This window comes from Topomyia yanbarensis, chromosome 2, assembly GCF_030247195.1.
Source record: "Topomyia yanbarensis strain Yona2022 chromosome 2, ASM3024719v1, whole genome shotgun sequence".
Classification (NCBI taxonomy): domain Eukaryota; kingdom Metazoa; phylum Arthropoda; class Insecta; order Diptera; family Culicidae; genus Topomyia; species Topomyia yanbarensis.
The window spans coordinates 140537409-140550735 of NC_080671.1; the positions used below are offsets into that span (position 1 = coordinate 140537409).

Sequence of the window (13327 nt, forward strand, 5' to 3'; positions counted from 1 at the left end):
TTCTGTCAAGTTTGCGGCAGTATGACGATTTGTCATCTCCAGCATGCTTAGGCCACGATGCTGAATTTCTCCGTTCTGAATGAACTGAGCAGTAATACCCAGCACACTCCGACCGTATCTACTGGCTGCATCGATTGTTATATTGAAAAGGCGATTTTTTAATTCGCCAGCAATATGCGCTCGTACTTCCGAGGCAACTTCATCTGTCCAAGTGACAACGTTCGCTCTATTAGCAGTACAATTTAAAGATGTTTGAATTGCTCGGGTTAGCCTTTTAAAGCCTTTTTGCTTAAAAAATCGAAAGCTTACGCCGTCGAACGCAACCATCTCAACGCAAGCTGTTTTGAATTCATCAATATCCATTTCAATACAAATTTTTTTTGATTTTTTAGCTCCTGTCGATGATATCCTTTTAATTCCACGGTTGGGCTTGACAACTACCGCTGATTCTACAGTGTGCTCATCGTTATCATTTTTATCGCTTTTCTTACGCTTCCGTAGACCTTCAGGGACAATACAACCCTCAGTGTATATTGGATGCAGTTGAACGATGTGCCGATCCAAATTAAATTTGGCTTTTCCTGTCAGTAATACCGAATTAAAATTTTAACACAATTTAATTTCACATATATGAAATTTTTTATCCAAGCGATTTTGCAGCCTTTCTTAAAATTTACCTTTTATAACGCGACCACATAATTTGCATTCGGATGCGTTTATACCTTCGTTATACAAGAAGTAGACGGAAGAATTGAGGATTTCCTGTGCCATTTCTTTGTTTCTTACACCACAGTGTCGTATCAATTGAATAGACGCGTCTTTGACTTTTTATCAATAATATCCGAATAAATGTATTTGCAACAAACGTTCTTGGTACACCAATGAAGAAACGACCGCGAGTGGGAGCGAGAGCGCTAGTGACTGCAGGAGCACGAGTGATGGCGAACGGATTTAAGAGTGCGAGTGGATACGAGTGGGTGCATAGTCGAGTGACAGCATAGCCGTGTGGGAGCATAGTCGAGTGGGAGCAGCAATAGAAATGAGTGCTAGCGTGTGTACGAACGAAAGAGTGGGTTCCAATATGCGCGATTTGAGTGGCTTTCGGCCGACTGCCACTCGTAGAAAAGCAACCCAACCGAAGAGTGAACGAAAGAAAGGAAAGCGTGGAGTACACTCGTATACGAGTGTTGGGCGTAGCGAGAACACGCGAATGATCAATATGAGAGTTCTTTTTGCGAGTTCAGCAACACTGCAGGACACAACGATCACGAAGCTTTGAGTAGTTTCGGTGTTTTTTTATTGCTTTGTTTTACGCGTGATGGCGGGGTTCTTGTGTCTGTTTCTCTTTCATTGAGAGTGTCTGGGTGAAACTTAGCAGATCATCTAAAAACTGTTTCGTTGGAGCTGCTTACGTATATCCGGAAAAGCAACAGGACTTTTGTGCAGCCTTATCTGATATGTGAAATACGTCTGTTCCATCGCAGATTCGAGTGACGAATTGTTCCCGTTCGGAGATTTCAACCAAGTTGGGTGCATTTGGACTTCATCTGGTCAGGACTTTGTATTCCCGACCCGTTTGCTTCGAGTCGTCTCCTGAAACTGGTTGGTTTAATTTCCAATCATCAATCACGCTTTTTTGAATCTAGTTTTCGTGAGTGAAAGCTCGGTACGTGAATGCTCTGTTGAGGCGCCCGACATTTAAGTACCCTTTGACAATCACCACCCTGCTTTGGAAATTTTGCTGAAGTTCAGTCGATGTCTTCGTTACGAGGACGAACCGACCCTCGATAAATTAAATTTTCGCAAGTCTCGCTCTTCGTCGCTTTCTAATGCGGATCAACTGGAACGAGTTGCAATATTTTAAGAATGTCGACGCTGCTGTAGCTCACTAAAACTGTTTACTTCAGGAATGTGTTGTAGCTTCAGTCCCAAAATATCAATCTGCCAGTAAACCACCACGGTCTAATGGAAGTCTCCGCCAACTAAAACGAAGCACTTCGCAAGCGATTTTTTCTCGCAGTAACGATTACCGCAGTTATAACAAGTTTCTCTATAAAACTTACGTAAATCGAATACAACAGAACTTACGTCGGAATCCCAAGGGATTCTGGTCGTTTATTTTTATTTTATTTAACACTAAGAGGAAGCAGCGAACGTTTCCAGTGGACTGGAAGTGTGCGACACTATTCACAGTTTTCAAAAAAAAAAATTCAAGCGTAACGTTGAAAATTATCGGGGAATTACTTCGCTCGGGGTTGAATCAAAACTAATTGAGTCATTGGTCAACGAAACACTATTTGCTTCCTGTCGACTCTACATTAGCCCCTGTCAGCATGGATGCTATCCTGGTCGTTCGGTGGAAACCAATCTTGAGCTTGCGATGACAGGACTTCGCAATGGTTCGGAGGTTCAACGAGTTCTCTGAACTATTAGATTTTAATCTCATCGCATCTGGATTTCGAAGACACATAGAAGCACACTAGTTTTAGGACATTTTATTAAGACATTAAATGTTAGATAATTTTTTACAAATGCAAATAAAGATGAGGTAAATTTGTTTCCCCTTAAGTAGTTTTTCCCGGAATGTACTATTCCCTAGCAGTGCACATTAAAACATGTTTTGAGAAGATCTGGTTACAACAAATTCCGTTTTATGTGATTTTACTTTATTTTTTTAACATGAACAGCTCTTAGGAAATGTTATATATTGCTATCATGTTACGTTCTGTAGAATTCCCACGAAGGCCAGCACTTGTGATAAAATCTATCTGGTCGGAGGATCATGTCTATCTCGTAGATTATGTACATCTTATTATATAACCAGTGCAGTGGAAACTCCAACAGGATGCACCATGGTCCTAGAAACTATTTCTGGCAATTGTCTCAGATTGTTTCTTAAGATTTAGCCTTTGTCTGTGTTCAGAAAAGGTGCGTAATATTGGGCAATTTGTGTTAAATAATTTTGCAATATTTTTTTCCATCCATAATCCGCTGAAATCATTACAATAATTTGAAAAACTATAAAAACAAATTCGCTACACTATTGGAGCCTCATTCTTACCTTTTATGATGTCCAAAGACCCCAACCGAAGCCCGATTCTTAGGTAGATCTGGGCAGTTGGGCAGCAAAACATACACAAACGGCAAAAAATTCGAGAGCACAACAAACAGTGTAACTAATGTAAATAATTTTAGTTAAGTGTCTAGGCCTGCGTTGATGACTCTCAACAGAAACATCAAACAGAAGCGCCATCAAGTGGTGAGAGCAGCCAAATCTGAAGGGACCGGAGTCACTCATTCTAAAAGCGTAAAGTAAACCACGTATTTTCGGGACTTTCTTCGTGCGTTTCATGTCTTTATTATTTGTCTTTGGCTCAACCACTTCAAACTTATTTTCTTTTGTGCATTAAATATTATGTCACTACAAAATGCTGTACATCATCGGCCAACTATAAACTATCCACCAAGTTAAAGTTCCAAGTTCAGAAACATATCAGTAACATGTTGACAAAATTGTTCTCACGCGCTATGGAACGAGACATATGACGAAGAAAAGCTATTTTACTGCAATAAAATATCGGAATGAAAAACAATTCTCCATGTTGTCTAATTTACTCATTTTCTTTAACATGAATTTGATGTTTTTTAACATTTAACAACGCAGATCAGAACGCAGCCATATAAATGACAGCATCGTTGGGTTAAAGCTTACCAAATAGTTTAGGCCGGTTTAAAAGTTAGTCCGGTTTAAAAATAGTTAGTACGCGTTTGAGCTTACGGATACTAGAGTATTTACAATAGTACAATTGCGTGGAAAATAGCCAAAGACAGTTTAAATTGATAAATTTTATCAATTTTCAATAATATTGCAACATAACGAAGATATATGAAAAATTCATTTTCTGTCGTCAACATAAACTGTTCTTGGCAGCACTGCTCCATCGGAATCCAATCAGACTAATTGCAATAACTTTAGTTCTAGAGTTGGTTCTTGAAACTATTAATACTCAAATGAAAGACAATAGTTACATTTATTAGCCTTACTTGTTTTTGTGAGCAAATTTTGCCTTAATCAAAAATTATAGTTGTTTAAAAATGTTGTTAATTAGCTTCTAGATAAATCATTGAGCTACCACCTTTGTGGGGAATGAGGTGGGGCCATCATTATAATAATTCTAGAAGTTTAACATTACTAGCCCCCGTTGTACTGAACGGTATGTTTAAATTCTTGCACTGTTCTGTCGAAACTAAATTTTAACGATTTTGAACATTACAAAATATTCACATCTAGCGTAAGAGACGTCAAAATTTGCTATGATTTTTTTTATTAGGGACATTCTGATTGGTTTCCATTATTCACTGGGTGGCGCGTAATAAGACTATGGTCTAAGTCATGTCTGTATTTGGCTTGCTCTTAAACCTTTGTCTGTAAAAGAACGAACAGCGATTTAGTAGCTAACAATTTTAGACTTGCTGAACTGCTTCAAATGGGGCGATTTGTAATTAGGTATTGGTGATCGGAAAATTCAGCAAAACTCCATAGTTTACTGGAAAGCAAGAAGCCTTGGTATGCATTAGAGAATAGCAGGCAAACGACATAAAAATTGAAACCAATTTACAGAAAAGCAAGAGAGGAAATGCGAGCAACCTGCTCGGATTAACTGCCATTCTCGATTTACTGTTGTTAATAGGGTTTCTTACATTTACCATCTGTTGAAGTCGAAGAAAGTCGCACCGCTTAGCAGTTTTTGATTTCAAAGTGGCCTAGATTTCGAAATAAAAGTTGGTGCCGCATACGAAAATCTTCTGCTGAATTGAGTCATGTCATTCCGAAGCAATTAAAAACAATAAACAAGTTTTTTTTATCAGCATAAATCAAGCATCTGAAAATACGGTATTTAGTTTGAGCATTCAATTTCACTTTGAAGCTGCTTTCGAATTTTTTAAAAAATCTTCGAGTACCGGTACTACCAGTACTGAGGCCTTCAGTACCGTAGTACCGGTTGTCGCAAAAAATTGTCGGTACTTCGAACCCTACATACACACTAAAATAAAATTAATATTACAGTCGAAGTAAACAATATTGCATCGTTTCAGTTTGTCTTCACATATCGCCCTGAGCAGAAGCAAAAAATCGTCCCGCGCAAGTGAAACAGTCAATTCTACCTAAAAATCAATCGGTGCGCCTATCACACAAGCAGTCCATATAACAATAGCCTATACCTACTGTGCGATATAGTGATGAGTGACGGTGCCCAGCAAAAAGCAACCCAGATGCGGCCGAACTGTGTTGCTGTTGATTTCTCAAAATGCCCCGTAAGACCAGCCATTCGGGAAGTGGAACAGTTATTAAAAGTGCAGATGGAACTCAATCTGGCTGAAGTGAAAACCCTACAAATGCATCATATCAAACATTGCGTGCTGATTTCGTTCAACAACATTAACCAAGCTGAGTCATTCGCCTCGCGAAACAACATGTAGCACACCGCCGAATGCGGCAATGTTAAATATAGCATTCCCGTATACATCGAGAACGGCGCTGTAGAAGGTCGGGTCCATGATTTGGCTACGCGTACCCTGACGGCGCGATTAAAAAATGCTTGCAAAAATACGGAGAAGTAGACTCCGTTACACATGATACATGGAGGATTTTTTCCCGGGCATCCTTAACGGTGTTCGTGTGGTGAGAATGCATGTGACCAAGCCAATTCCCTCTTAAGCTTCACAGTGTTAGGAAGGGACGATGCTCTCATTCAACAGACATCACTAGTCACGTACCCAGGGCAAATTCCTACGTGCCAGTTCTGCACGAAGAAGCTGCACCTCAGAAAACCTTGCGTAGAAACTGTTAAGGAAAACTCAAATCCAACTGAAATCAGCACACAACCATCTTACGCTAAACCACTAACACCTGCAAAACCAACATCTCCGGATCAAGCACCAACAACCAGTAACAACAACAACGAAACGAATGCCGAAAAATACGAACATACAATAACGACCGACAAGAGTAAGACACAAACTGGAACATCTGACCGCGAGTAGCAGGAAAGTAGTACGGATGAGGATATGGACATGAACGACAACGCGAAAGAAGACAAACGGATCGAACCTCAAATTGCAGTGGACAACACTGGCAATATTTCGCCCCCTAGAAAAAGGATCTCAACACGCAGCAGAAAGCTGCGCCTAAACGAGACCAAAAATTTTACATTGCTGTTTTTTTTATTTATTGTAAAAAAACAAACAATCGGCCTCGTCGAGCTACCGCATTTGGGCCTAAATAAATTTATTAATTATAAAAAAAATATTGCATCGTAGTTTTCTAGCTGATCGGAGTATTTCACATGTTTCAACAAAAGAGATTATAACTACTAGAGGTCGCATGTCGCTGTTAACACAGATAATTTATCATCTCGCTCTTACATATACTAGGCCCATTAGTTTGACACATATTTCCCCGGGTACACGCATGTCAAAGTAACGGGATACAATATGCTAGAGCGAGACCCAATGTTTCAGTCCGTGAATACATGGAGACAGTAGCGCTATGCTTCATCTAGTAGTTACGATCTCTTTTGTTTCAACATGCAAAATCATCAGCCGCAACTCGATGAGCTGATAGATAGCGCTGAGGCGAAACTAATGTATGTCACTTTTCGACCAAGCAACTGTGTGTATGTATGGCCGAGTTGAGCAAATGGTGGCCGGTTCAAATCTCGGTATTATGGTTGCCTTTGTTTTTTTTTGTAATTACGCTATGATCGTGTAATTTTCATAATACGCGTAATATTCCGTTATATTTGATGGATGCTTTTGATTCATCTGGTTCAATGGAAATGTACGAGTATCTTTCAAACTGTGTAACTCTAATTACTTTGGCTAATCGTTACCTGCTCTAAGATGTGAACACGGGTCAAAGTTAATACATTTTTAGTTTAGCAAGAAGTACACACCAACAAAATATGAATTTTATCATTTACGTAATTGAAAACATGACACAATTTAAACATACTTTACATGCGCAATGACATAAAATTACACTTACTGCCATTCAGAACAAACGCTATATGCCGAGTAAAATTACGTGATTTACGAAATTCAACGTCATGTAAAATTAAAATCAAACGTAAAACTAAGTCATTTTTGACGCTCGTCAGGTTCAGGAGACGTAATTTTACACGATTTTTTCTAGGTGTTTGGTAACAGACTGAAAGAAATGTTTTTAAAAGTACTGTGAGAATCACATTGAGACAATCAAAGATTTAAATAAGAACTAGATATCTAAGAATTCGTGTTCATAACAAATACGTTTGCCAAACACGTTTAAGATTTGATTTGGCCTGACATGAAAGCACCAACCTTTGCTCTGATGGTTTCGCAAACCAATTCAAGTTTTTTCCTTCGTCGCTGTCGTCGTCACTGGCCGCTGCTGCTGTTCGCGGAGCTGTTGTCACCGATTCCCGAGAAGTGACCTCATTCGGGATTGTTATGACAATCCCACTAGGGCCGAGATGTTCAGCAAAACTGCCACCGCCGAGCATGAGAACTACCGGCAGCAAAAACATTTTCGCTTTGTTCGCTCTAATTCTTCCTGTCCCCCGTACTCAGCAGTGTCTGTATTATTTTTCCGGCACTTTCCTATGTGCAAATCATGATGATAATTTTGCGGTTTGTGCACTTTTGTGGCGACGACGATTGCTGCCCATCGTTTCTGCGCGAGCTATTACTACACCGCGGATGATGGGTTATTGCTTCCTGTGCGCCTATAGGCTAACGACCACAGAGTTGTGGAGTGCTCTGATTTGCATAATTGACTATTAGTGGGGCAATTTCGTTCCCTTCGGAAACGACCTGAACAACTCACGTGACACGAATTTCGCGGCGATTGACTGTTCGGTTTCAAAGTTTTCCGTGGAAACACTGTTTACGAACTGTGAGAATATGATTTGTCGTGACTGACTGGGTGCCTTTCTGCATTCGGCGATGTCTCAGCGCTGGCGGAGAGTAGCTGCTCGCGTCGACTCGGATCGGAATAGCAGAACTAATGAATTGGCTCTATTACTGATAGGGGAAAATATCATGGGTGATGTGACGCGCGGTGTGCAATATGTGAGATTGTTTGAGAATTTATTTCATTATTAAAGCGTTAGAGTTGGCATAATAAGAGTAAAATTTGTTACATTATTTTGGCCATAATGATGTTAGACCTGATCGTATTTTATTTATTTTCCAATAGTAACACCATTCAAGGGTACTTCAGCTAATCATGACATTGTGTTCTATAAAATAATAAAAGAAATACATTTTTGTGCCATTTAGTGTATGTGGCAGACCTGATCTACGACCGAACCGACCGACAGGTAAACAAACGATTCTTTGCTTTTTGGTAGCTGATTTTTTGCTTGTGATAAAAGAAAAGGAGAAGATAAATCAAACTTTATTGTGTCAACAATAATTCTTTACATTTGACGATTATACTCAATTATCGAGAAGATATATGTGCTTTATATTTTATATTTTTACAATTATTGTTTATTTTGTTGTGTTAGTTTGTTTGTTATAATTTAATTTTTCAGTTTTTGTTAAGCTTTGTATTGGACATTTATTTTAAAAGATGTAGGGTTTTTACGTCAATTTGAGAAGATTAGAATTTTATTAAGACCAACTAGGTCCGTATTTTTCATCGTTTATCATTACTACAAAAAACTTTACAATCAAAGTACCGTGCCTCTCAATCTTCATCCAGTTGACTTTCTCTCATTCATACTCTAGTTGAAGAAGACTGCCACGGGAACGAGAGATTGATTGTTTTTGTTTATGCTTTCTGATTGTTTACATTTGCACAATCGGGAAGTGCTTTCTGTTAATAGCAGCCATGAAAGAAGGTCGTTAGCCGTGCGCACGATTCTGAGCATTGCATAAACTAGTGCTGCACACTAAAATTTCATTCCAATACATTGTAGACTATTGACTTTTCAGTCATGGGAAAATTGATTGCAATTAGCATAATCTATAAACTTTTCGATCCAAAGTTGTACTTTTATGGTATTCAATGAACCAAATAGATGCCTCAGCCTCCGGCAATCGGTTTCGAGAATACCTTCTTCAATGTTTGTTCATTGCAAGTACAATATTCGTATCTTGTTGCCTGTATGGTGGCTGAATTATTGAGACATGGCAACACTAAAACTGAGTAATAGACACATATTAGAGAATTGCGTAATTCTCGACAAACATATGATTAGGGATCAAAAGCCAATTGTCAAAATTCACTTCGGGGGAGAATTCCGGACGATCCGTTAATCGCTCAGCATAGCCGTTGATAGCAAACAAAAGAGAAAGGTTTTTTCTTTCGTTGACTGTTATGACCTGTGCTTGGGTAATAACGGTTTCTCCAGAATTTCTCCTCAAAGTGAATTTTGGCATTTGGCTTTTGAGCCCTAACCATATGTTTGTCGAGAGTTGTACTGCTCTCTGGGACAGAATTGCTCGACGATCAAAGCCTTTTCTACACGTCAAATCTGACTTGATCGAGTGCGAAACAGCTCTATTTCAACATTTAATGGAAGTCAACTTGATCGATAGCAAAAATGTTTTTTCATCGTATCCATGGTTACGGTTGGAAAAAATCAATCATCAGCGTGAAATAATTATTATAAATTATAATAATTTTCTTTCTTTTCGGTGTGTGTTCGATGGTTGACTTTCAGCCTTCACTGGCCCTTTGAATGTGTGCTGGCTGGCTTGGTTGGCTGACTGGCGCTCTCGGTAGGGAAAGATGATAGGCACTCAAGTGTATCCTAAGTAGCTGACTGGCTGTAAGTTGTTCGCGAAACCGTGAACAAATGTGCAATTGCTACCGTACGCGGCTAGTAAATCGAGCCCCAAAGGCATCGGTATCGACAGCCAATATTTTAGTTAGTGGGAGCTGTGGTTTACGAAAATATCTGCGTATAGAAATCTACATAATATGCTTTGCGATGGATATCATATAAGTGCTGTAGTAGGGAGTATGCATTGGATAAAAAATGGACAAACAATTTTAATCACTTCGGTTTATTTTTCGTAGATTTATAATTTAATTATTTCTATTATTAGATTTATATTTAGGTTATTTTTATTATTTATTTTACTCCTAATCAATTTGCATACCCCCTTAAAATGTTCTTTTTCCAGACCTTGTAAATAATCCAATGGTTATAATTATGATTCGATTCTTTTTTTTAAATGTTATGGAGAAATGAAACAAATGGCGGTTGAAATAGCACACTTTTCGAATTTGTGATCGTAACAAATAAGGATTGCTACATACTTACGCGTAATACTCGGCAGGCAACATGGCGCGTGAAATGAACAAAAGGATCTTGGCTATTAAGCATTCCGAATAATCCCGCAAACATATTTCTCGTTTTCCGATCTCGAGTGCTGCTCAAGACGCTCGCTACCGATAATATATTTTTCTGACGAATAATTAATTATATTGAATGTTTTTTTCATGCATTACAAAACCAACACCAACTCTTATCATAATTAAAACAAACTTTGATCTTAAAATCTTTTTAAGTTCAGATCAATGACAAATAATTAAAATCTTGAAAATATTAGGAATAAATAACCGAAAACGCTAATTCTGGAAAAACTTCCTATTTAAAAAAATGACGTGAGCGTCGCGTATGGCTACTATGATCCGAATGACAAAATTACGGACGAAAAAATACAAACATGGAATGTCAAAAAAAGGAAATTAGATGGAATATGTCTAAAAATAACATGAAACATCAAGATCTAGTGTTAAAACAAACGAAAACTGCAAAAAAAAAACAAAATTGAAAACAGTTCTAAATTTTTGAAAGAAATTCCGCAAATTAAAATTTTTATTGTTATACTAAATGATTTCAAAATGCATGAACCATCGGGATCTGATATCAAAGCAAAAAAATCTTTTTAGTGGTAAATAAAAGTGTATAAAAAGTCTTTCTTTGGATTTGGAAAAACCATCGAATTTTCTTAACGAACTGGGCTTGGTAGTAGAACAAATCCAAATAATGTCAAATGATAGAAATGGTGAGTGTTTATACCAGAGGGATTCAGCGTCTTTGATCAAAATTTACAACTAACACCCACCTTTCAGTACGCGCTAAACCAGTTCTGTTCGCCCGTGCTTTAGAAGTACCTACAGAAGCATGTAGTCAGATACCTTCTGAAGTGAACAAACAACTCAGATAATTGATTTGGATTCAATAAGAAAAAGACAAAAAATTGCATATAATTCGACATCCAACAGCTGTGATGCTAGAAAAAATGAATATTATATCAATCATCAGAGCACCAATCGGTTTCTGCTTGAAAACTTTTTTCGCAAGCGTCAGATCGTTTCGTGGTCTTTGAGACTTTGTTTCTTTGTTGAATTTCCTGATAAAGTCACATGTCGATTTATTTTTTGGGAGCAATGGCCGGCTCCTGAAGGAATTATTTTGTAAAATTCAATTTTACCATACGATATCCCATTTTTCTAGGACCAAAATTGTACCCAGAAAGTTGCTTGGAGCAGGAATCTAATTTTTGTCCTAGCCTAGTGCCCATGCGTAAAGACGGTACTGCATATGTTTTTAAACAGCTTTAACTTTTGTTGTAGGCTAAATTTGCAAAGTAAGTAAGGCTAATTAGTAAGACATTTACATTTCATTTGAGCCATAACAGGTACAGGTATTGTTCCTAGAACTGAAGCTATTGCAATTTTTCGGATTGGATTCTGCTGGAGCAGGGCTGCCAGGAACTGTTTTAGCCTGAAAATGAAATTGGTGGTTTGCCATGGTATTTTTTTTTTTAACATTACCTATCAATTTAGACTGTCTACGACCTTTCTACATAATTGTATTATTGTAAATATTCTAGGATTATTGTATTAAGCATCGATAGGTCATAATTGAGCATTTTCTAGCACTGCGAGCGAAGAACCTATCTTGGTCAAAATATGTTTTTCTTGTTTCTTGTTTCTAATTGGAAACATGGATTTCTAGCCCTATATGGGCTAGAAAAAAGTTGGACATAACTGGGTTAAGGCTCTTCTTACCCGGTCAAATCATTCGGAATTTGATTAGGCATTCTGAATGAATTCAGTAGACATCGGAACCCAATTGCAAACAACAGATTCCAGAACTGATGGAGCTGGAAGTCGGTTTTGGCATTTGAGCTGGAATCCATACTGGATCCGTCTTGGATTTCTAACTGGTTCTGAAATAGGTTTAATTGGGATAACATTGAAACACCTGATAAAGTTTAACGACGCCACCCAAAACAAGAGAAATGCAAAACGCAAAGGCGAAATGTTCATTGTAACTTAATTTAGCCATTTTTTATTTCGATTATAGAGGTTTCAACCTTAAGGTCATTCGCCTCTTCGAGTTAGAAATATCTCTTATGAAAATTTTCTCACCCTATGTGCGGGGTCGGGACTCGAACCCAGGTGCGCTGCGTACAAGGCAATGGATTTACCAACTACGCTACGCCGACCCCATAGCAATTTCTTAAGATGCTGGTAAACTAACCGTCATATAAAACGGAATTCACAAGCATTTCAGGATTTTCTGCTGCACCGATGGTCCTCAAATTTATTTTATTCGTTTATTTCATAAGCTAAATTTTATTGAATATTCATTTAGTAAAATAACTTTTTTAAATTATATCATTTTTGTTTATTTTATTCGTATTTAATTCATGTTTAACGTATTCGTTTTGTTCTTTTGAATAAGTTCATTCATTTTTCAGTTTCATTTTACTCAGTTTATTGATTTTATTTTATTTCATTTGTACTTTTCATTTTATCATTTTTTTTTTGGTTTCGTCGCATTACTAATTTTTTCATGTCATTAATTTTCCATCATTTCACGCATATTTTTTTATTTTATTTGCCATCTCTCTCTATGCTCCTTATCGAGTTCAACGACAAAAACCCGGCTCAATGCTGACGGTGACATATAGCCTTTCTCTTCTTGGTATGCATAAATCAATCTTAGCTATTTTTCGTATATTCGATAATTCGTGTGATCAATTTGATAATGTTCTTTTATCAATAAGTTATAAAACAAGCGTGCCACGGTCAAACACGGTCAGAATAGAATAATGTGTACTTTATTTGCATTCACGTTTTTCGTACTTTTACCATTATTTTTAAATTTTATTTAACTTTAATTGTACGCATTTCGACGCATTATGATAAAAATTCTGTTGACTCTAATTTGACGCATCTAAATTGTGCATTTAAAAACAACTTGTACATCTTCAAAATGGCACTCAAGTTATAGTCGTCAGAGTTAACTAATGT

At 37.6% G+C, this 13327-nt stretch overlaps 1 protein-coding gene across 1 annotated transcript in view; it reads right to left on the bottom strand.

Annotated features, from left to right (window-relative positions):
• LOC131681549 (protein-glucosylgalactosylhydroxylysine glucosidase-like) overlaps window positions 1-8019 on the bottom strand; it is a 38837-nt gene extending 30818 nt beyond the window's left edge. The window contains exon 1 of the mRNA XM_058962389.1: window positions 7363-8019. Within this exon, the coding sequence (XP_058818372.1) occupies window positions 7363-7568 (206 nt within the window). The 5' untranslated portion in view covers window positions 7569-8019. The remainder of the gene's footprint in view (window positions 1-7362) is intronic.
• Between the last annotated feature and the right edge of the window lie 5308 nt (window positions 8020-13327).